The sequence below is a fragment of the Mirounga angustirostris genome, unplaced genomic scaffold, assembly GCF_029215605.1.
Source record: "Mirounga angustirostris isolate CCGP_5_RB_7025 unplaced genomic scaffold, mMirAng1.0.hap1 SCAF_11, whole genome shotgun sequence".
Lineage (NCBI taxonomy): Eukaryota > Metazoa > Chordata > Mammalia > Carnivora > Phocidae > Mirounga > Mirounga angustirostris.
The window spans coordinates 124,205,645-124,230,756 of NW_026991719.1; the positions used below are offsets into that span (position 1 = coordinate 124,205,645).

The window sequence follows — 25,112 nt, forward strand, 5'->3', positions numbered from 1 at the left end:
GATGAGATCATTCAGTGAGAGTGTGTAAAGTGATAAGAGAAGAGCAAAAACACTTTAGGGAACCCTAACTTTTAAGAGATGAGAGAAGTTGAATAGGAAAATCATGACAAACAAAAAGGTAGCAGGGGGAAAAGTAGGGGTATCAGGAGATTGTGGTGTCATAGAAACCAAAAAATAAAGTCATTGTCAACAGTGTCAGATGCTGCTGATAGGTCAAGTAAGATAACTGAAAAAATGCCTTTAGGTTTTAGTTAACCAGGGAAGTGGTGACTCAGCAGGAGTAGCTTCACTGAGAGCAGGTAATAGAAATAGAATTCTTTTAGAAGAGAGGAGCAGAGATGACGAACAAAGGAAAGACTGGTCTTAGAAGGGAGGCCACCTTTTGTGACAGAAGGGAAGGGCATGATAATATGTGAAGATCCCAAGATTTCTGTTGAGTTGCTCACAAGAAGTTTAGGGATTTCCTTCTGATGGTTTCTGTTCTCCCCAAAGCTGAAACTTTGGAGGGAAAAACAAAGGGGAGGTGTTTTTTTGTTTCCAGTATGTGCTCTTGGCTTACCTGGGGGACCCCTGCCTGATGCCAACACCCCCGTAACCTTCTCAATGTAGGACCCAACTTTTCTCATGATGGGACTGGAGCTGGGCTACTAATAATCCTACACCTCATTACACAAGACCCTGCCACATCAAGCTCAGGCCAAGGATATAGTGTGGGACTTGAGGAGGTCCCTACTAGACCTGTTTGGCCCCTGCATTCCCCCCATTTAGCCACCTCATTGTCTTGGTGTTTAGCTAAATTCTTTTGAAGCTGCCAATCTATATGAGTTGTGTGACAGGCAACCAAAGGATGAGGTTTGTGTTCCTGAGGTGGGCTGGTGTAGGAGCCCCAGGATGTGGTGACATGCAGAGGTAGAGTGGGCCACTAGAGCAGCTGCTGGAAAGCATACTCTGTAGATTTTGCTCTGATCAGAACTCTATTTTACTAATTGGGAAACTAAGTATGACCTCAGGGGAGGGACTTGCCCAACATCATCACACAACATCTGTGACAGGATTGAGCCCTGGCTAAAATACAAGTGTTCATTCTCAGTGTTTTCTCCATGATATCAAATTGTTGGAGCTCCAGAAACAAGACAGAAGCAAGGCAAAACAGATCCAGGTTGCTCTTTGATGGAAAACGGTAGGAGGCCCCAGAAGGCAGCTTGCCCAGTCAACAAGGGCAGATACCTTTGGCCTTATTCTAGTGGATGGTCACATGATTAATATTGCTGGGCAAAAGAGAGCCTGTGTAATTCAAAGCTGTTGAGACTGAAGAAAGATCCCTGCCTCCAATTTTAGGGCCTCTTTGACAGAGTTTCCCGTAATCGTGTTCTTCCTTTTCCGTTTCCCTTCTTGTTCCATGTTCTACTAGACTTATTGGAAAGATTGAGTTCCAGAGGGCCAGCTCAGACTGGGAAGCCCTCTGAAGGGTGTCATAACACAGATGCATCCTAGATGGGCCAGTGGGTTATGTCTGAGACTTTCAGAGGTTCCTGGTGCTCAGTCATGCCTTCCTCTCCTGCCCTCAGTACTTTAACACAAGAAACTAATAGTTCATTAAATGAACCCTCCAAAAAAAAAAAAAAAAAAAAAGAAAGAAAAAGAAAGCAAATAGCAGCAATTATTTAAGTAGAAAAAAATATATTTAAAATGACTTAAAACAGAGCATAATTATTAGTACCCAGATGCCCTTAGAGTTGCTTTAGAAGGTTGCACATTGCTTTTGTTTCCATTAATCTCCACTGATTATGGTTCAGCTAGTTTTCTCTCCACCACAACCCTGATGGAACCCTCCCCTATGTATCTCTGTTCTAAATTAGCATTCATTTATTTATACTTACTGAGTATCTATTATGTGTTAGGCATTCTTCTAGCAGCTCCTAAAGCTCTTGCTATGCATAGGTCTCTAATGTTCTATCATAAAATACTTGAGTCCAGAGATACCGGTCCCAGTTTGGGATACGGCTTCAAACTCTAGGGAAGTTCAGCAACAGAAGTGCTGATGGGAATAGCTTGAGCTTTTCCCTAAGACTAGGGGAATGGTTTTCAGAGGCAAAGTGGTTTCAGAGGGTTCTCAAGGAAACAGCCCTTAAATATTGGTATGCAGTTTTGCCAGAGAGGCTGCCATCTGTACTTTGCCTGGCTGTTCTGGGGGTATGGTTGAACTGGTCAAGGGACTGTGAGGTTGTTGCAGCAGCAAGGCATCTATCAATGACCACAGGGCTGGAACATGCAATGAGGGTCAGATTGGCCAAGTCTCAAGAAAACTTTTATATGATTTGAAATGCTCTCCCAAAGAGATTTCCCTTATCATCTAGGAGCCAGGTGATTTCCTCAAGCAGATCTCATGAGATTATTTCCCAGATTTTTCCTAACTCTAAGAAATAAGGGTCATCATCCATTTCCCAACACATGGATCAACCAATCAGACATCCACTCTGCCTAATAACTATTACCTAAGGGAACTATTGCCTAAGAAAAATGGTAATCAATGGGAAAGAGAAAGCCTTTAGAATTGCAATGAGAATAACTTTCCCTATTTCCTGGGAGTGGGCGAATTTAGCAGAGGAAACAATGCAGGTGTTTCCTTCTCTGTCTTATTAGGTAATGAGACCCTTGAGTCAATCAAAGCTATGTTTTCACATGGGTTCCATTTTGGGTCAACTGTAATAGGTATCTTGCTCAGGGGATACTCTTTTCCCAGGTTATTTCAATAGTGTTAAGAAGTAGAAAGCAAGGGTGACTTGAGAGTGGGAGTGAAAGATGAGTAATCAAAAAAAGTCTCTTGCAGTGCCTTGGTGGCTGTCAGTTGAGCATCCAACTCTTTTGGCTCAGGTCATGATCTCAGGGTCATGGGATCAAGCCCTACATCCAACAGGTTCTGCACTCTGCAGGAGTCTGCTTGAGATTCTTTCCCTCTCCCTCGGTCCCTCCCACTGCTCATGCACACTCTTTCTCAAATAAATAATCTAAATTTAAAAAAAAGGTCTCCAGTCTGAGTACAATTCAGAAGTTTAATAAACAGCCGCTAAACATTGCACCAAAGCATTTGGAAACACAATTTCTACAGAAAGGCAAAGGTCAGGCTTTCATTCTAAACTCCTTTAGACGATCATTAACAGCCCCACCCACCCCACCACCCCCCAAACCCACATACCCACAACACTACACTCTTCTAGTCATGAAATTGCCTACAGACATACTCAGAAATAATGGGACTGGCATGCATTATCCCAGCAATGGCAGAGAAGCAGGGGATGGAGGGGATGGATGGGTGCAAAGGCAACCAGTGGCTAATGATAAACCCCTTAGGAGCTTTGTTTAGGTAGTGGGCAGGGAGAGTCTGATTTTGGTGCCATCTGTGGCTTAGGCTTCTGGGATAATCTGGACTAGTGGCTGGGACTGCCATCTTAATATCATTCCATTGAGCCATGACTATTAGAAGTGGTCTCCTTGGGTGACACATTGTGACTTCTTTCTACAAATCTTTTTGGTGTCCAACCAAACTGCATGCAGGAGTCAGCAGGACTGTTGAGATTGTGCTGATTTAGAGGTCAAGTGGACCTGGCTTCTCAGTCCTGTCTTCATTTTGGCCTTTGGAAAGGGACCCATGATAGTTCTCTATTACAGACACTTATAAGGTGTCTAGGCAAGTCATTTAAACATCTGAGACTCAGTTTTTCTATCTTATAAAAATTTTACAATCATAATACATTAAGAACAAATGAGATCAAATGGCCCCTAGTAATATATTAACAAACTGGTAATAATGATTCACTTGACTCAAAAATCAACTAGACTCCAATTCACCCCTCTAAGAATTGGCATCAATAGAGAACCATAGTTCCCTGACATAGTGAGAGCACAGTTCTTAGGCCTGGGCTAGCATTTAGAGTGTGGAGGGCATGGAAGGAATAACTGGACTTTCACCTGCCAGTGGCCCTCTCTTTAGAGTCAGACTTTAAGTTTTACCACCCAGCCCAAATCTCTTGCCTCATCCAGTATTTGACTAGTTGCCTTGGCAGGGAGGTGACTTTCCTACCTAATTTTTAAAAAAATATTGTGTAGGCATTTGATTTAGATCTTTTTGTTTCTGTTTGTCCCTTTTTAATATAAATTACAAAAATACTTGATCCTTTTCCTGAAGAATTTGCAGACAGTAATGAGTCCAAACTAAGCAGTGTCCAGCTGACAAGGGAGGGTCAAAGGACTTTTCTGAAGGAGAGATATACCAAAGAAGATACTATTTTCCTGAGCAGCCGAACATGGCAGATCATCAGCCATCTTGGGGCCAGGCTGGCCTAGTTGGTTCTGTTTTGGCCATATATCATTGACATTAGTGAGCTTCAACAGTCCCCACTAACCTCCAAGCCAATAAAGAGGCTGGGGCCAGGTTTAGAGGTTAGCACTGGCTCCTGCCTTTGCTAGCAGTACTTTTGCATAGTGGGCCCAGCTGTAGGTAAAGGAAATAGCAGGCCAGGACCACATGGGATCAGAATCATCTGATCTGGACCAGTCAAGAATCCTCCTTGGTCTGGACCACTCAAATAGCCAAGTTTCCCACTACAAGTAGTTGAGTCTCCTGTTCTTTTTGCAGTGGGCAGAGTGCAATAAAATACATGCAGTGCCCTCAGCTGGGGGAGACTGACTGACTGACAGACTAAGATGAGCAACTGAACAAATGGCAGTGTTTGGCTCTGATGAGGGTACACTCAGCAATGTCAGAGGGACAAGTAATTTTTCTGTTATTATTTTTTTCATTGAGATTCATAAATATGAATTGAGAGTCACAGCTTGGTAGAGAGTTAAAAAGAAGAATCCTGAAATACAGAAAGGGGAGCCCTGGGGTTTGGGTGCCTGGATGCTTCCTAGGGTATACAGTGCTCTGGTTGCTGCATCCCCACTATCTAGTGTTTGCGGATCATGCCCTTGATAGCTGACTCCCGGTTGACATAGGTGGCCCAGTAGACCAGATTAAAAATGGCAAAAAGCACAGGAAAGATGATGCGGGAAATTTTGTCAACCTTGCTGACACTGTTGTAGGTCTTGGTCTCAGTCGGGATATCCTGCACGTAGTTGGTCTTGGGCGAAGCAATAATTGTTGGGGTTGAGGAGGCACTGGGAGCAGCGCCCTTGGAGATGGTGGAGAATTCAGTGTCCTTGGCCAGATTGATGGGATAGGTGGTCCCCACGATGTTGAAGGTGGTGCTGGTTTTCTTTGTTGGGGCTGCTGGTGTTTTCTTCTAGGAGCCAGAAAAAGTAGGGGAGAAGGGGGGACAAAACAAAAGCTAATTAATTCATTATACAGAGCACCTTCAGAGGCCGTAGGGAGGAGGAGCCATGAGGGAAGTTAAGAAACAGGGGCCAGGAAGCCAATAGCACTGAGTAGCCAGGTTTGTGTCTAAGGATAATTGAAGACAAGCTTGAAAACAGAAAACTTGCATCATCCTGGTTTACTAGCTATGTGGCTTTGGCCAAGTCATTCTCTTTGTGTTTTAGTCTCTTCATCTGTAAAATGAAAATCAAAATATTTGGCAGGGTTGTTGGGAGGATCAGATGAAAGAATGGTGGTAAGAATCACTGGAAAACTGTGAAATGTTGGTCACATGTAGGGTCTTATATAGTCATGTGATTTGATCCTCACAGTAACCCTATCAAGTAGGTAGGTGAGGTTACTCCCATTTGACAGATGATAAAACTCAGCCTCAGACTGAGTAACAGAGCCCACACTAGCCACCTGGGCTCCTGACTTTTATCCAGGGCTGTACTGTGTTGCTTTCTATAGGTGCGAGGCACTTTTTGGTTACCCGAGAAATAACTCCAAAAGGCTTCAACCATCAAGTGGCACATCCCCTGTGAGGAAGAGAGCTATGTGAGTCTGAAAGTCATTTCATCTTAAAGACACAATAAATACTATGGCATGTTTACATGCATCATTACAACAGTATTTCACCCTTCATGCACTGTAAATGTGTTCAGCAAACTAGGGGGCACACCAGGGTTTTCCACTCATACATGGATGCAGGCAGGAGCCAAGCCCTCTCCAGGGAGCTATGCAAATATTTCCCTCTGACACAGCAAGCCCCTGGCTGTTTCTGCCTTTGTTATGACACTGCCTTTTGTAAATTTTTTTTTCAGAATTAAAAAAACTCAATGAGAAACAAACATGCACACATGTGCCCATTTGTTCCCACATATATGATTTGTGTACACATGGACCCTCCATGAAGAAAAGAGGAAACAAAGCTCAGGTCTAGATCAGAAGAGAGTGGCTGAATTCATAGTCTATAGTGATTGCTGCCTCCCTCTGCACTCTGGCCTTTTCTTCTTTCCATCCCTTTTTGTTTCTAGGGAAAAGTTGGGGATAGATGAGCTTCAGAAATGCCCAAGAGTATTTGATGAAAAGTGATAACTACTTGCATTGCCCTAATTTCTCACACCTCATTTGTTCCCTTTCTCAGTGTTATTTTGCTTCCCAGCATCTGTAATTTTACTTTACTCCTCTGCTTCTTACTTGTTTCCTTCCAGGGTTTCTCTACTCCCACCTTCTCTTACTGACCCCTTTCTCCTAATCTCTTTATTTTCTTCTTTACATCAGAGTCCCTACCATTTTGATCTTTTCCCCCTTTAGACCATACTGCCATTTACCTTCTTGATTCAAGTATAACTTTGCCAAATATTTACTGAATATCTACTGGGTCAAAACTATGCTAGGTATTTAGGGATAGGTGGGAAGGTTAAAAGATGAATCCATTTCAATCCCTGTTTTCTAGGAGTTTACAGTCCAGTGGGAGAGAGAGCTGTAGGAACACATTAGTCCTATATAGTATGATCAGAGTTCTAACAGATATGAGCAAATTATAACATATATGATGAGAATTCAGTAAAACAAGGGACAAAGTACCTATAGGTGTTGGAAAAGGTAGCTCAGAGAAGGCAATGAAGTTTGTGACCTGGGTCACAGAAGATAAGCAGGAGCTCATCAGTTGAAGATGCAGCACAGGCTAAGGGCACTGCTTGTTTGAGGGGATGATAAGAAGTCTGCTGTAGCTGGATCACAGTGTACTTGGCAAAGGCCTTGTATGCCATGCCCTCCTGCTCTGCCTGCCCATGCTGACTTTAGAGTTTTCAATCAGAGAGGGGGTGTGGGATAAATGAGTGTTGGTTTAAGTACGTGAACCATCTCACTAATAGGTCTTTTATAAAGCAATACTGTTCTTTCTCTTTAAGAATTGCAGCCACATTGCTACACATGGAAGGGGGACAGAGCTCTAAGGCTTCTAAGAGCCTTGTAAATGCCTTAAATACTACATGGGACTCATTTATAATTAGCAACTTCATTGTGTGAATAAAGGCCTACTGTTAAATAGCACTTTACTTGTTTGCCTGTTCACTTATTAATTTGCTTAGTAATCTCTTTTTTTCTTTTTGTAGATAGACAAAGAAAAAAGGAGAAAGAAAAGAACCCCACTACCTTGACTTTGCTAGAAGCTTTCACATTATTTCATTTAGTCATCATTTAAGCTGGTTATGACCAAGTCTCTGAAACAATCATTCCAAACAGCACTTTCTTTAGCTTCATAAGTCTTTTTTGTTCTATAGGTGAGGAGAAGCAGCAGTTGATTTAATCTCAGATTTTTAAAGCAATAAAGGAAAATTACCTTTTAATTTCCCTTGCCCTTTCCAACATGGCACATTTTAGTCAACCATTTTAATTTTTACCTAAATTGTCAAAGAAGGAAATCAAAGCAAAAGCTGTACTGTCAAGAAGACAGAAACAGGAGGTAGAGATTAATGGTTAATATTTATCCATTTCTGTTTCTAGTTTTCAATATTTCCCTATGCTCTGGAATTTGATAGATACAAACTAGACTTAGTTTTGACCAAGTTGTGATTCTATTCCTTCCTTTCTAGTCAAGTGCCTGACTTAGGCATGTCATAGATACTTAGTGAATAAAAAGATGACGTTCCTCCTTAGTCTTGACCTCTCCTATACAGAAACTATATCTATCTCTGTAGTTCAGCTGCGAGTTATTCCCACACCCCCAAACTGAAATTGACTCCTCCAAATTCTCCCAAGCAGTATGACTCCCAGGACACCTTTCCTTCTAGAAAGCCACCTCATATGGATTTTGGGATGAAGCAATGAAAAATTGTATGGACCAATGCATGTCCAACTCAAGGGTTTTCCTCAGATGGTATTCCTGTCTATTGTTCTAGAAGTGCTAATTACAGGGTTAGTTGGAGCCCTGAATGTACTTGATACTCAGCCAGGACCTCAGAGTATATGCAGATATGGCCCAGTGCTTCTGAATCCACCCCAAAACAGACATTCAACTTTCCTGAACCCCAGTTTTCATAAGTGGAGCAAAGTAATGACATATATGCTACGAGAGAATCAAAGACAAATCAGAGAAGTGACAAAAAAAGTTCAGGACCAGATGGCTTCATGGGTAAATTCTACCATACATTTAAAGAAGAGTTAAACCTATCTTTCTCAAATTAGTTTTAAAAGTTGAAGAAGAAAAAAAAAAAGTTGAAGAGAGAACACTTCCAAACTCATTTTATGAGGCCAGCATTACCTTGGTATCACAACCAGACACCACACACACACATATTACAGCCCAAGATCCCTGATGAACATACATGCCAAAACCCTCAACAAAATATTAGCAAGTCAAATCCAACAGTACATTAATTAAAAGGATTATGTAGCATGATCAAGTGGGATTTATTCCAGTGATGCAAAGATGGTTCAAAATCCGCAAATTAATGCATGTGATACACCACAATAACAAAAAAAAAGGATAAAAATCATATGGTCATCTCAATAGATGCAGAAAAAAGCATTTGACAAAATTCGACATCCATTTATAATAAAAACTATAAACAAAGTGAGGATAGAAGTGTACCTCAACATAATAAAAATCATATATGACAAGTCCACAGCTAACATACCCAAAGGTGAAAAGCTGAAAACTTTTTCTCTAAGATCAAGGATGTCCACTCTCACCATATTTTATTCAATATAGTATTACAGGTCCTAGCCACAGCATAAAAGAAATAAAAGTCATCCCAATTAGAAAAAACTGTCATTATTTGCAGATGACATGATCCTATATATAGAAAACCCTAAAGACTCCACTGAAAAACTACTAGAACTAATATTCAGTAAGGTTGCAGGATACAAAATTAACATACAGAAATCACTTGCATTTCTATACACTAATAATGAGCTAACAGAAAGACAAATTAAGAAAACCCCATATGATTTCACTCTTATGTGGAATTTAAGAAACTCTTATGTGTAATTTAAGAAACAAAACAGATGAACATAGGGGAAAGGAAGGAAAAATAAAATAAGATGAAAACAGATAGGGAGACAAACCATAAGAGACCCTTAACTATAGGAAACAAACAGGGTTGCTGGAGGGCAGGGGTGTGGGGAAAAGGGGTAATTGGGTGATGGGCACTTGATGTAATGAGCACTGGGTGTTGTATGCAAACAATCACTAAATTGTACCTCTGAAACTAATAGTATATGTTGATTAAATAGAATTTAAATAAAATTTTTTTTTTAAGATTTTATTTATTTGAGAGAGAGAGAATGAGAGACAGAGAGCATGAGAGGGAGGAGGGTCAGAGGGAGAAGCAGACTCCCCGCCAAGCAGGGAGCCCAATGCGGGACTCGATCCAGGGACTCCAGGATCATGACCTGAGCCGAAGGCAGTCGCTTAACCAACTGAGCCACCCAGGCACCCTTAAATAAAAATTTTTTAAAATGCAAAAAAAAGGAAAATTTCATTTACAGTTGCATAAAAAATAATAAAATACCCAGGAATAAATTTAACCAAGGGGGGTTTATGACATTGATAAAAGAAATTGAAGACAACACAAATGGAAAATTATACTGTCTCATGGATTTGGAGAATTAACATTTTATTTTATTTTTTTATTATTATTTTTTAAAATTTATTTATTCATTTGAGAGAGTGAGAATGAGAGAGAGTACATGAGAGGGGGCAGGGTCAGAGGGAGAAGCAGGCTCCTCGCCGAGCAGGGAGCCCGATGCGGGACTCGATCCAGGGACTCCAGGATCATGACCCGAGCCGAAGGCAGCCGCTTAACCAACTGAGCCACCCAGGCACCCGAGAATTAACATTTTAAAAATGCCCATACTACCCAAAGCAATCTATGGATTCAATGCAATCCCAGTCAAAATACCAATGGTGTTTTTCACAGAACTAGAACAAAAAATTATAAAATTTGTATGAAACCACCAAAATACCCCAAATAGTTAAACAATCTTGAGAAAGTGGAACAAAGCTGGAGGTATCATGCTCACTGATTTCAAACCATACTACAAAGCTATAGTAATCAAGATGGTATGGTACTGGCATGAAAATAGACATAAAGATGAATAGAAAAGGGATCCAGAAATAAATCTATGAATAAATAGCCAATTAATCTATGACCAAAGGAGGTAAAAAGATCAAATGGGGGAAAGGCAGTTTCTTCAATAAATGGTGCTAGGAAAACTGAACAGCTACATGCAAAAGGACAAAACTGGACCACTATCTTATACCATATACAAAAATAAACTCAAAATGCATTAAAGGCCTGAGTGGAAGACCTGGAAACAGAAAACTTCTAGAAGAAAACATAGGCAGTAAGCTATTTGTCATCAGTCTTAGGAATATTTTTTAAGACAAATCTCCTTAGGAAATGGCAACAAAAGCTAAAATAAAGAAATGGGATTATATCAAACTAAAAAGCTTCTGCACAGGAAAGGAGACCATCAACAAACTGAAAAGACCACATACTAAATTGGAGTAGATATTTGCAAATCATACATCCAACATATATAAGGAAGTTATGCAACTTAATATAAAAATAATCAACCTGATTAAAAAATCGGCAGAGGACTTGAAAACATACAGATGGTCGATAGACATATGAAAAGATGTTCAACATCACTAATCATCAGGAAAATGCAAATCAAAACTACAATGAGATATTCACCTCACATTGGTCAGAATGGCTATTATCAAAAAGACAAAAAACAAAAGTGTTGGTGAGGATGTGGAGAAAAGGGAACCTGCATATACTGTTGGTAGGAATGTAAATGGATTCAGGTACTATGGAAAACAATATGAAGGTTCCTCAAAAATTTAGAAATATCATATAATCCAGTAATTCCACTACTGGGTATTTACCTAAAGAAAATGAAAACACTAACTAGAAGGGATACATAGACCCTATGTTTATTGCAACATTATTTACAATGGCTAAGATATGGAAGCAACCTAAGTGTCCATCAATAGATGAATGGATAAAGGAGATATAGCATATATATACAATGGAACATTACTCACCCATAATAATTAAATCTTGTCATTTGCCACAACATGGATAGACCTAGAGGGTATTATGCTAAAATAACTCAGAGAAAAACAAATACCATATGATTTCACTTATATGTGGAATCTAAGACAAGAAAACAGAAATGAACTCTAGATATAGGAAACTTGGTTACTGGAGAGGGGAAGGATTGGGGGAACAGGAAAAATAGGTGAAAAGGATTAAGAGGTACCAACTTCCAGTTATAAAATAAATCATGGAGATGTAATGTACGGCATAGGGAATACAGTCAATAATATTATAATAACTTTGGTGACAGTACCTATACTTATGGGGATCCTTTCATAATGTATAAAATAAATCATGGTATACACATGAAACTAATAAGATTGTACTATTAAGATAGTATGTAAGATATTGAAACTAATAAGAAATTGTCAATTATACTTCAATAAAAAAGGCAAAAAAAAAAAAATCCTAAAAACAAATTGGAAAAAACCTAATCAACCCAATTTTTAAACTGGCAAAGGACTTGAATAAACATTTCTCTAAAGATATACAAATGGCCATCAAAAACTAATGATGTATTGTATGGTGACTAACATAACATAATAAAATTAAAAAAAAAAAGATATACAAATGGCCAACAAGCATTTGAAAAGATGCTTAACAAACACTAATCATTAGGGAAATGGAAATGAAAACCACAATGAGAGGGGCTCCTGAGTGGCTCAATCGGTAAAGCATCTGACTTCAGTTTAGGTCATGATCTCAAGGTCCTGGGATCCAACCCCACATCACATTGGGGGGTCACTGCTCAGCAGGGAGTCTATTTCTCCCTCTCTTTCTGCCCCCCCCACTCGTGCTCTTTCCCCCTCTCTCAAATAAATAAATAAAATCTTAGGAAAAAAAAAAGCCACAATGAGATACCTACCACCTCAGAGCCATTAGGATGTCTACTATCAACAACAACCACAATAAAACAGAAAATAACAAGTGTTGGCAATGATGTGGAAAAAATGGAGTCCTTGTGCACTGTTGGGAATGTAAAATGGTGCAGCCACTATGGAAAATGGTACGTTGTGTCCTCAAAAAATTAAAAATAGAATTAAAGTGTGACCCAGCAATTCTAGTTCTGGGTATATATTCCCCAAAATTGAAAGCAAGGCTTCAAAAAAATTTGTACACCCATGTTCATAGCAGCATAACTCCCAAGAGCAAAAAGCAAATGCAACTGAAGTATCTATAGAGAAAAGAATGGATAAGCAAAATGTGGTCTAACCACACAATAGAATATTATTCAGCCTTAAAAATGAAGGATATCCTGATACATGCTAGGACATGAATGAATGTTGAGGACATTTTGCTAAGTGACATAAGCCAGTCACAAATGACAATTTTTATATGATTCCACTTAAATAAGGTACTTAGAGTATTCAGATTCATAGAGACAGAAAGTAGAATGGTTGCTAGGGGGAGGGTGGAGGGGAGAATGGGGATTACTTGTTTAATGGGTAGTTTCAATTTGACCTTCTTGAGGGAAGGGGCCATGTTTTACTGTTCACTGCTGTACACCCAGCACCTAACGCACAACCTACCATGTAGTAGACACACAATAAATACTTAACAAATGAATGAATAACTCTGTAATTTCTCAAAATCCATCATTCTGTTTTCTTTGCTTTCTTAACCAGACCTGGCCAGGTGGTATATTACTGCACTCATTCCCCAGCATCATCAACTTCCTCAGTCACTCCAATCCAACCCTTCTACTTGTTTCTGAAAAAAATTTCCATAGCCATTGATGGATTGGTGGCATTTATAAGCTTATATTCTTGAATTATTCTAGTCCTTCAATCTGTGCCTGCAATCTTCCTATGTGTTCATAATCAATTATTTTCTATTTCTTATAAAGTCTATTTTAAATCTTGACAATTCCTTTTACCTTCTCCATGAAGGATGCAAAAACCATTATATGAAATTTACTTTAACTCACTGTGTACCTTTCTACCCACCAAAACATAGATAGTATTTGAAATCAGGTCAGGGGTAGAGAAGTATGATATATGCTAGTCAGAGAAAATCCAAGCAGGTAAGCAGAGATCTGAATAAAATGAGGAAGCAAGTCATGAAAAGATCTGAAAACAAAACTTTCAGAGAGAAAGGATAGTAGTGACAAAGCACTTGCCATTGGAAGGTGTGTGACATGTACAAAGTTCATAAAGGAGGCCAATGTGACGTAAGTGGAGTGAATGATAAAAAATTAAAAGATTGGGGGGGCGGAGCAAGATGGCAGAGGAGTAGGAGACCTGGATTTCGTCTCCTCTCAAGAATTCAGCTGGATACGGATCAAACCATTCTGAAAACCTACAAACTCAACAGGAGATCGAAGAAAAGAATAGCAACAACTCTCTGAACAGAAAAGCGACCACTTTCTGGAAGGTAGGACGTGCGGAGAAGTGAATCCGAGGCGATATTCGGGAGGATAGACGGCAGGGGAGGGGCCTCCGTCGGTCCTTCTGGCAAGTGATAGAGCCGGGGAGCACAAAATCGGAACTTTTAAAAGTCTGCTCCGCTGAGGGACGTCGCTCCAGTGGCTAAGCGGGGGGTGGAACCCTCCGGGACAGTGTGGTCTCAGGACCCTCGGGGTCACAGAAAGACCGGGGGTGCCTGAGTGTGGCAGAGCTCCCAGGTATCAGAACGGGGAAGCCGCCTGCAGAGACAGAGCGGAGGAGTGGGCTCTCAGCTCAGGGTTGCCATAAACTGTGATCCGCGGCACAGTTGGGCCCCTGCTTCTCCAGCAGGGACCCAACAAGCGGCAGATCGGGGGAGACTCACCTTCCTCCCCCGGGAGGAGCTGCACGGGAGTGCACCGCAGGGATCTGCTGGGCTTGGAGACTCCACCTGGGGTCAGGTGCCAGAGACAGAAACGCGCAGTCACAGGCCGGGTGAGCACGGAGTGCGGCCGGAGACCGGGGAGACGGGAGTGACTGACGGCTTTTCTCTGGGGCTCACTGAGGAGCGGGGCCCCGAGTTCTCGGCTCCTCCGGGGCGGAGATTGGGAGGCCGTCATTTTCACTCTCTGCCTCCAAAGCTGTACGGAAAGCTCGCAGGGAACAAAAGCCCCGGAGAGCAAACCCGAGCAGATGACTTAGCCGGGAGGGGGCAAGGGCGGGGCAATTCCGCCTCCGGCAGAGACATTTGGAAACCACGGCAACAGGCCCCCCCCAGAAGATCAGCGAGAACAGCCAGCCAAGACCAAGTTTACTGATCAATGAGAACGGCAGAACTCCAGCGCTAGGGGACTACTGCACATAGAATTCATGGCTTTTTTTACCATGATTCTTTAGTCTTTCAAAGTTAATTTTTTTTAACTGTCTTTTTTTCTTTTCTTTTTTTTTTGAATTTTTCTTTTTCCCTTTTTCAACCAACATCTTATCAATACCTCTTTTTAAAAAAATTTTTTTTTTTTATTTTTCATTTTTAGAGTCATATTCTATCCCTTCATAGTAGTTACCCGTATTTTTGGCTTATATATATAAGTTGTTCTCTCTTTAAAATTTTGAGATAGTTTCTTCTAACAGATTAAAATATACCCTAAATCTCTAGTATATGGTGTTTTCTATTCCCCTGCCTGATCACATTCTCTTTTTTTTTCTTTTTTCTTTTATAAATCCTCTTCATTCTTTTTTCAAACAACTTCTTATCAATTCCTTTTATAAAATTTTTTATAATTTCCATCTTTACAGTCATATTCCATACCTTCATCATATCAACCCTTATTTTTGTACATATATAAATTTTTCTTTCTTTAAAATTTTGGGAGGCACTTTCTTCTAAAAGACCAAAATACACCCCAAATCTAGTGTGTGGCACTGACCTATATACCAGCCTGATCATATTTGATCACATTCTGTTTTTTTTTTTGTTGTTGTTGTTTTGTTTGTTTTTGTTTTTATCTTTATCTTCTTTTTCTTTTTTTTCTTTTTCTTTTTTCTCTCTTTCCGTTTCTTTTCCCACTGCTTCAGGTCTTTTCTGATTTGTTTAGAGTATATTTTCTGGGGATGTTGTTACTCTGCTAGCATTTTGTTCTCTCATTAATCTATTCTCCTCTGCACAAAATGACAAGATAGAAAAAATCACCTCAACAAAAAGAACAAGAGGTAGTACTGACTGCCAGGGACCTACTCAATACGGACATTAGTACGATGTCAGATCTAGAGTTCAGAATCATCACTTTAAAGATACTAGCTGGGCTTGAAAAAAATATGGAAGTTATTAGAGAAACCCTTTCTGGAGAAGTAAAAGAACTAAAATCCAACCAAGTAGAAATCAAAAAGGCTATTAATGAGGTGCAATAAAAAATGGGGGCGCTAATTGCTAGAATAAATGAGGCAGAAGAGAGAATCAGTAATATAGAAGATGAAATGATGGAAAATAAAGAAGCTGAGAAAAAGAGAGATAAAAAACCACTGGATCACGAGGGCAGAATTCGAGAGATAAGCGATACCATAAGACGAAACAACATTAGAATAATTGGGATCCCAGAAGAAGAAGAAAGAGAGAGAGGGGCAGAAGGTATACTGGAGCAAATTATAGCAGAGAACTTCCCTAATTTGGGGAAGGAAACAGGCATCAAAATCCAGGAAGCACAGAGAACCCCTCTCAAAATCAATAAAAATAGGTCAACACCCCGACAGCTAATAGTAAAACTTACGAGTCTCATAGACAAAGAGAAAATCCTGAAAGCAGCTCTGGAGAAGAGATATGTAACCTACAAGGGTAGAAACATTAGATTGGCAACAGACCTATCCACAGAGACCTGGCAGGCCAGAAAGGACTGGCAGGATATCTTCAGAGCACTAAATGAGAAAAATATGCAGCCAAGAATACTATATCCAGCTAGGCTGTCATTGAAAATTGAAGGAGAGAGAAAAAGCTTCCAGGACAAACAAAAACTAAAGGAATTTGCAAACACAAAACCAGCCCTACAGGAAATCTTGAAAGGGGTCCTCTAAGCAAAGAGAGACCCGAAAAGCAACATATACCAGAAGGGAACACAGACAATATACGGTAACAGTCACCTCACAGGCAATACAATGGCACTAAATTCCTATCTTTCAATAGTTACCCTGAATGTAAATGGGCTCAATGCCCCAATCAAAAGACACAGGCTATCAGACTGGATTAAAAAACAAGACCCATCGATATGCTGTCTGCAAGAGACTCATTTTAGAACCAAAGACAACCCCAGATTGAAAGTGAGGGGGTAGAAAACCATTTACCATGCTAATGGACACCAAAAGAAAGCTGGGGTGGCAATCCTTATATCAGACAAATTAGATTTTAAACCAAAGACTGTAATAAGAGATGAGGAAGGACATTATATCCTACTTAAAGGATCTATCCAACAAGAAGATCTAACAATTGTAAATATCTATGCCCCTAACATGGGAGCAGCCAATTATATAAGGCAATTAATAACAAAAGCAAAGAAACACACTGATAACAATACAATAATAGTGGGGGACTTTAACACCCCCCTCACTGAAATGGACAGATCGTCTAAGCAAAAGATCAACAAGGAAATAAAGACTTTAAATGACACACTGGACCAAATGGACTTCACAGACATATTCAGAACATTCCATCGCAAAGCAACAGAATACACATTCTTCTCTAGTGCCCATGGAACATTCTCCAGAATAGATCACATCCTAGGTCATAAATCAGGTCTCAAGCAGTACCAAAAGATTGGGATCATTCCCTGCCTATTTTCAGACCACAATGCTTTGAAACTAGAACTCAATCACAATAGGAAAGTCGGAAAGAACTCAAATACATGGAGGCTAAAGAGCATCCTACTGAAGAATGAATGGGTCAACCAGCAAATTAAAGAAGAATTAAAAAAATACATGGAAACCAATGAAAATGAAAACACATTTCAAAATCTTTGGGATGCAGCAAAGGCAGTCCTAAGAGGAAAGTATATAGCAATACAAGCCTTTCTCAAGACACAAGAAAGGTCTCAAGTACACAACCTAACCCTACACCTAAAGGAGCTGGAGAAAGAACAGCAAAGAAAGCCTAAACCCAGCAGGAGAAGAGAAATAATAAAGATCAGAGCAGAAATCAATGAAATAGAAACCAAAAGAACAGTAGAACAGATCAACGAAACTAGGAGCTGGTTCTTTGAAAGAATTAACAAGATTGATAACCCCCTGGCCAGACTTATCAAAAAGAGAAGAGAAATGACCCAAATCAACAAAATCATGAATGAAAGAGGAGAGATCACAACCAACACCAAAGAAATACAAACAATTATAAGAACATATTATGAGCAACTCTATGCCAGCAAACAAGATAACCTGGAAGACATGGATGCATTCCTAGAGATGTATCAACTACCAAAACTGAACCAGGATGAAATAGAAAACCTGAACAGACCTATAACCACTAAGGAAATTGAAGCAGTCATCAAAAATCTCCCAACAAACAAAAGCCCAGGGCCAGATGGCTTCCCAGGGAAATTCTACCAAACATTTCAAGAAGAATTAAAACCTATTCTTCTGAAACTGTTCCAAAAAATAGAAATGGAAGGAAAACTTGCAAACTCATTTTATGAGGCCAGCATTACCTTGATCCCAAAACCAGACAAAGACCCCATCAAAAAGGAGAATTACAGACCAATATCCTTGATGAGCATGGATGCAAAAAGTGTCACCAAAATACTAGCCAATAGGATCCAACAGTACATTAAAAGGATTATTCACCACGGCCAAGTGGGATTTATCCCTGGGCTGCAAGGTTGGTTCAACATCCGCAAATCAATCAATGTGATACAATACATTAACAAAAGAAAGAACAAGAATCATATGATCCTCTCAATAGATGCAGAAAAAGCTTTTGACAAAGTACAGCATCCTTTTTTGATCAAAACTCTTCAGAGTATAGGGATAGAGGGTACATACCTCAATATCATAAAAGCCATCTATGAAAAACCTACAGCGAATATCATTCTCAATGGGGAAAAACTGAGAGCTTTCCCCCTAAGGTCAGGAACGCGGCAGGGATGTCCACTATCACCACTGCTATTCAACATAGTATTGGAAGTCCTAGCCACAGCAATCAGACAACAAAAAGAAATCAAAGGCATCCAAATTGGCAAAGAAGAAGTCAAACTCTCACTCTTTGCAGATGATATGATACTTTATGTGGAAAACCCAAAAGACTCCACCCCAAAACTGCTAGAACTCATACAGGAATTCAGTAAAATGGCAGGATATAAAATCAATGCACAGAAGTCAGTGGCATTCCTATACACCACCACCAAGACAGAAGAAAGAGAAATTAAGGAGTTGATCCCATTTACAATTACACCCAAAACCATAAGATACCTAGGAATAAATCTAACCAAAGAGGCAAAGGATCTGTACTCAGAAAACTATAAAATACTCATGAAAGAAATTGAGGAAGACACAAAGAAATGGAAAAACGTTCCATGCTCATGGATTGGAAGAACAAATATTGTGAAGTTGTCAATGCTATCTAGAGCAATCTACACATTCAATGCAATCCCCATCAAAATACCATCCACTTTTTTCAAAGAAATGGAACAAATAATCCTAAAATTTGTATGGAACCAGAAAAGACCCCGCATAGCCAGAGGAATGTTGAAAAAGAAAAGCAGAGCCGGTGGCATCACAATTCCGGACTTCCAGCTCTATTACAAAGCTGTCATCATCAAGACAGCATGGTACTGGCACAAAAATAGACACATAGATCAATGGAACAGAATAGAGAGCCCAGAAATGGACCCTCAACTCTATGGTCAACTAATCTTTGACAAAGCAGGAAAGAATGTCCAATGGAACAAAGGCAGTCTCTTCAACAAATGGTGTTGGGAAAATTGGATAACCACATGCAGAAGAATGGAACTGGACCATTTCCTTACACCACACACAAAAATAGACTCCAAATGGTTGAAAGACCTCAATGTGAGACAGGAGTCCATCAAAATCCTAAAGGAGAACACAGGCAGCAACCTCTTTGACCTCAGCCGAAGCAACTTCTTCCTAGAAACATCGCCAAAGGCAAGGGAAGCAAGGGCAAAAATGAACTATTGGGACTTCATCAAGATAAAAAGCTTTTGCAAAGCAAAGGAAACAGTCAACAAAACCAAAAGACAACCGACAGAATGGGAGAAGATATTTGCAAATGACATAACAGATAAAGGGCTAGTATCCAAAATCTATAAAGAACTCATCAAATCAACACCCAAAGAACAAAGAATCCAATCAAGAAATGGGCAGAAGACATGAACAGACATTTTTTCAAAGAAGACATCCAAATGGCCAACAGACACATGAAAAAGTGCTCAATATCGCTCGGCATCAGGGAAATCCAAATCAAAACCTCAATGAGATACCACCTCACACCAGTCAGAATGGCTAAAATTAACAAGTCAGGAAACGACAGATGTTGTCGGGGTTGCGGAGAAAGGGGAACCCTCCTACACTGTTGGTGGGAATGCAAGCTGGTGCAGCCACTCTGGAAAACTGTATGGAGGTTCCTTAAAAAGTTGAAAATAGAGCTACCATATGATCCAGCAATTGCACTACTGGGTATTTACCCCAAAGATACAAAAGTAGGGATCCGAAGGGGTACGTGCACCCTGATGTTTATAGCAGCAATGTCCACAATAGCCAAACTGTGGAAAGAGCCAGGATGTCCATCGACAGATGAATGGATAAAGAAGATGTGGTATATATATACAATGGAATATTATGCAGCCATTAAAAGGAATGAGATCTTGCCATTTGCAGCAACGTGGATGGAACTGGAGGGTATTATGTTGAGTGAAATAAGTCAAACAGAGAAAGACATGTATCATATGATCTCACTGATATGAGGAATTCTTAATTGCAGGAAACAAACTGAGGGTTGCTGGAGTGGGGGCTGGGGTGGGAGGGATGGGGTGACTGGGTGATAGACACTGGGGAGGGTATGTGCTCGGGTAAGCGCTGTGAATTGTGCAAGACTGTTGACTCTCAGATCTGTATCTCTGAAACAAATAATGCAATATATGTTAAGAAAAAAAAAAAGAAGAAGAAGAAGGTAGCTGGAGGGGAAGAATGAAGCGGGGGAAATTGGAGGGGTAGACAAACCATGAGAGACGATAGACTCTGAAAAACAAACTGAGGGTTCTAGAGGGGAGGGGGGTGGGAGGATGGGTTGGCCTAGTGGTGGGTATTGAGGAGGGCACATTCTGCATGGAGCACTGGGTGTTATGCACAAACAATGAATCATGGAACACTACATCTAAGTCTAATGATGTAATGTATGGGGATTAACATAACAATAAAAAAATTAAAAGATTGGGATGGGGTAATTGGGTGATGGGCATTAAAGAGGGCATGTGATATGATGAGCACTGGGTGATATACTCAACTAATGAATCATTGAACATTATATCAAAAACTAATGATGTTGTATAGTAATAATACTATTGTTGTCAGGGCATTTATGTCTACCATAGGACAGGGTAGGAAAACTACCAGTTTATGAGTACAACTTAATCCACAGTGAATTTTATTCACCCCAAGGGGTGATTCAATTTGTGGCTGTATTTACAGGAATACCCCACAGATTTAAAAGCCATTGATAATAATAAACTAAATTTTTCCAAGATGTGGATGGAAGTTGAGTATATTCTCTAATGTAAAATATTATTCTAGAGCATTCAAATATATTTTAAGAAGGAAAATCTTTTTTTAAAAGATTTAATTTATTTATTTGCAAGAGAAAGAGAGCATACAAGCAGGGGGAGTAGCAGGCAGAGGGAGAAGCATGCTCCCTGCTGAGCAAGGAGCCTGATGCAGGACTCAATCTGACCAAAGGCAGATGTTTAACTGCTGAGCCACCCAGGCATCCCTCAAATATTCTTATAATAAGAAAAAGAAGCTAAGAATTACTGCATTTCCAAGATTTAGGTAAGAATTTATGACTATTTTTTTTTAAGATTTTATTTATTTATTTGAGAGAGAGAGAGAGAGAAACAGCATGAGAGGGGATAGGGTCAGAGGGAGAAGCAGGCTCCCCGCCGAGCCGGGAGCCCGATGCGGGACTCGATCCCGGGACTCCGGGATCATGACCTGAGCCGAAGGCAGTCGCTTAACCAACTGAGCCACCCAGGCGCCCGAATTTATGACTATTTTAAAAGCAATTCTTTTTTAAAAAAAAATTTAGGGGAGGGTCAGAGGGAGAGAAACAATCTTAAGCAGGCTCCATGCCCAGCCAAGCCCACAAGGCTCAATATCATGACCCCTGAGATCATGACTGGAGCCAAAACCAAGAGTTGGATGCTTAACTGACTGAGCCACCCAGGTGCCCCTAAAAGCAGTTCTAAGAATAATCTTTTTTTTTTTTTAAATGTAGAGGCTTATTTCATTTTATTTGCTTTTATTTTTAATTTTAAAAAGTTTAATCAAAGTAACACAGTTTTTAAAAAAAAAAAAAAACTTAAAGGCTTATAATGAAAACCAGAAAACCCTTACCTCAATGTACTCACCTTGTCCAGCAAGTCTTAATTATTTTTAAATCTCTTAAGTGATATTTCTAAATAATATGCTTATAATGCTATTAGTTTCACACATAACCAATCTTTTTTGATAATGATTTACTTCATTAATGTAACCCTTCCTGCATCCTCCAATACAATCATAACAATATTTTTAGTTCAATCAATAATCAGTGGTAACATCATTATAAATGACTATATAAATACATCTAGCCTCCTGCCCCAAACTAGACTAGTTCCTCTCCAGGTTTGCTTGGTGCATAGCTTTCATTTTGGGACTTCTGTTCACTTATTTCCTCTGTTGGATACTTTCTTTTCTGGATCCAATGTCTTTGTCTTTTACGTTCTATTCTTTGTTTTAATAGAACATATCCTCCAGTATCTTCCTAAGGTGGAGTGCATAGGAAATTTCTGAGATCTTAGATGTCTGAAAATGGCTACTGTACCTCTTTATTTAATTGATACTTTGGCTAGGCACAGGATTCTAGGTTGAAAAGCATGTGTCCCTCAGATTTATGAGATTTACTACTCCTCTGTCTTCCATCATCCAGTATACTTGAGAAGTCTGATGCCATTCTGTAACCATTTCTTTGCAAAAAACCCACATTTCTTTCAAGATTTTTTTAGATTATCACTTCATCTCTGGTTTTCTGAAATTTCATGATAATGTGCCTTTATGTGGGCCTATGAAGTCACTTTCAATCTGGAGGCTTATGTATTTCCATTTGTAAAAATGTCTTGTATTAGTTCTTTATTTCCTTCATTCCCTTTTCTCTGTTCACTCTGCAGCTTCTGAGTTGGATTACTTGCTGGATTCATCCCTAAGTCTCTTGCCTTTTCTTTTACATTCTCTCTCTTTTTTTTTTTTCATTTTGCCCTACTTGTAAGGAGATTTTCCTCAGTTATTTTTCCATCTCTCTATTAAAATTTTTATTTTGGCACTTCTTTTTAATTTCGAGAGCTCTTCCTTATTCTCTGATTTCCTTTTATATTAGCATCTTATTGCTTTATGGATATATTTACAAATATAAAAGTTAGAATTTTCTTTAATCCCTAAATTATCCCTGTTTCCTCCAAGATGAGTTTTTACAAAAAAATCTTTGCTTTTCTCTTTCACATTGCAAACTTCACTTTGATAATCCTTGATATGCCAATATTATTTGACAACATAAAAGATGCATGTATGCTAAGTGTACCTGAGTTGAGCTTGTTGACTCATCCATGATTTAAGATCAGTTGGAAGCAGGTAATTTTTTATGGGGTACTTCAAAATGTCAGTATGTAATGGTCTTTATTCTGGAGAAATTCAGCTTCTTTAAAAACTTCTGCAATTCTTCTGGAAAGTATACATTTGGCTGCAGACATTTTATATGTTGGGCAGGCTCTGTACACAGACTTTTAACCAATCTTCCTAGTTGCTTCATTCTCTGCTATACCAAGCACCTCAAGCCCTGAGTTTCTCTAGGGTTCTATCTTACTCTAGCTTAATAGATTATTCTTATTCTCTCTTTCCACATTCATTCTTCTAAAAAAAAAATGTATTAAAATCTCTTGTCTGACTGAAATCCCTTCTCCAGTTCTCCTGGTGTTTATTTATACCTATTTTATTTCTTTACTCTCATTTTAGTGGGATTGTCAGAGGAAGCAGTGATAAACACATGTAGTTGATCCTCAGAAGCCCACAATTCATCTACTTTTCAGAATGAAATTATAAGGTAGTCATTTGTCTTCATTTGTAAATGAGGTTTTGTTTCTACCTATTCCTTCTTTTCCTTTCCTTTATAATCTCTCCCATCACATTTTATCTAATCTCTAACCATAGTATAAATCAGAAATAAATTTTTAAATCATATTATTTTTAAATCCATTCTAGCTTTATAAATCAAATAAGGTTTAATATGTTTCTCTAAAGGAAGAAAAAACTAAACTGAATTATAATTAGATACCAATATTTTTATTTTCAATGAACTTCATTTTTTCTGTGGGTCAGTGGTTTTCACTGTTAGTTCCTTCACATTGTAGCAGTATAGACAACGTATAGCACCCTCACATTAAAGATCCATTTTTTGGTGATATATATTTTCTTGATTTTTTTTAAATTTTATTTTGTTATGTTAGTCACCATACATTACATCATTAGTAAAGATCCATTTTTATGTGTTCTGTAGGGTTTTTTTTTCCAAATTTCAAAATTGCTTTCTTTTAGATAAATGGATTGACCATGGAGAGGGACTAAAGAAAAAGACTGATATCACCATCTTTGTGGAAGAGTTTTAGATGATTCTTTTTGTCCTTTTTTTTTTTTTCATTTTCAGCACTCCTTGGAATTGGAGAAATGGTCATCATTTTTGACATCCAAAGTCTCTTACTAATCTATTCTAGTTCTCTCTCTGCCTTCAAACCATTCCTGCACCTCTTCCTAGCCATGAAAACAGTCCATGACATTTTTCAAAAGACATACATAACAGCCTTTCAGATATCTGAAATTAGCAATCATCATTCCCTTGAGATATGCCCATTATGGTAACCAAACTGGAACAATATTCTTTAAACATGGCTCAACCAGTATAGAATAAAAAGGGCTTATTATCTCACTTGTTCTAGGTAATTCTTATCTCAAACTCAAATCAAATTTGGCTTTTTGAAAGTTACACTGGATGGAAGGCTTACATTAAATTTGCTTTTCCCCTGTATCCCAGCATCTTATTTATAATGGGCAATTATTATTAAGCTTTCCTATCAAGAACTAATGTGGGTTTTTTTGTATCTATGTATAAGAATTTGTTTGATTCAGCTAATGTTAATCTCTTGTTTCAGCCTGTTCTCTCAAACTTCAGAAATTCTTTTTGATTTATAATTCAGGAGATAATCTTCTCCAACCAACATTCATTAATGCCAACTTACAAATTTGAATTATTGATGACAACATTTAAGAGGAAAGGACCAAAGATGAACCCCTATGGACTATCACAGGGACATCCATTCAGGTTGACATCCATTCATCAGTCAATTATATTTGACTTCAATTAGTCAACCAGTGACATCAGCTTAAATGTACTGTTTTTTCAACTGCTGTTTCTTCTTCATGAAGGCATAATAAAAAAAAAAAGTAGTTAGATGTCTTGATAAAGTA

The 25,112-nt window shown here is 39.0% G+C and overlaps 1 protein-coding gene across 1 annotated transcript in view; it reads right to left on the reverse strand.

Moving 5' to 3' along the window:
- Nucleotides 1-3,085: 3,085 nt before the first annotated feature.
- GABRA3 (gamma-aminobutyric acid type A receptor subunit alpha3) overlaps nt 3,086-25,112 on the reverse strand; it is a 369,872-nt gene continuing 347,845 nt past the window's right edge. The window contains exon 10 of the mRNA XM_064574680.1: nt 3,086-5,282. Within this exon, the coding sequence (XP_064430750.1) occupies nt 4,947-5,282 (336 nt within the window). The 3' untranslated portion in view covers nt 3,086-4,946. The remainder of the gene's footprint in view (nt 5,283-25,112) is intronic.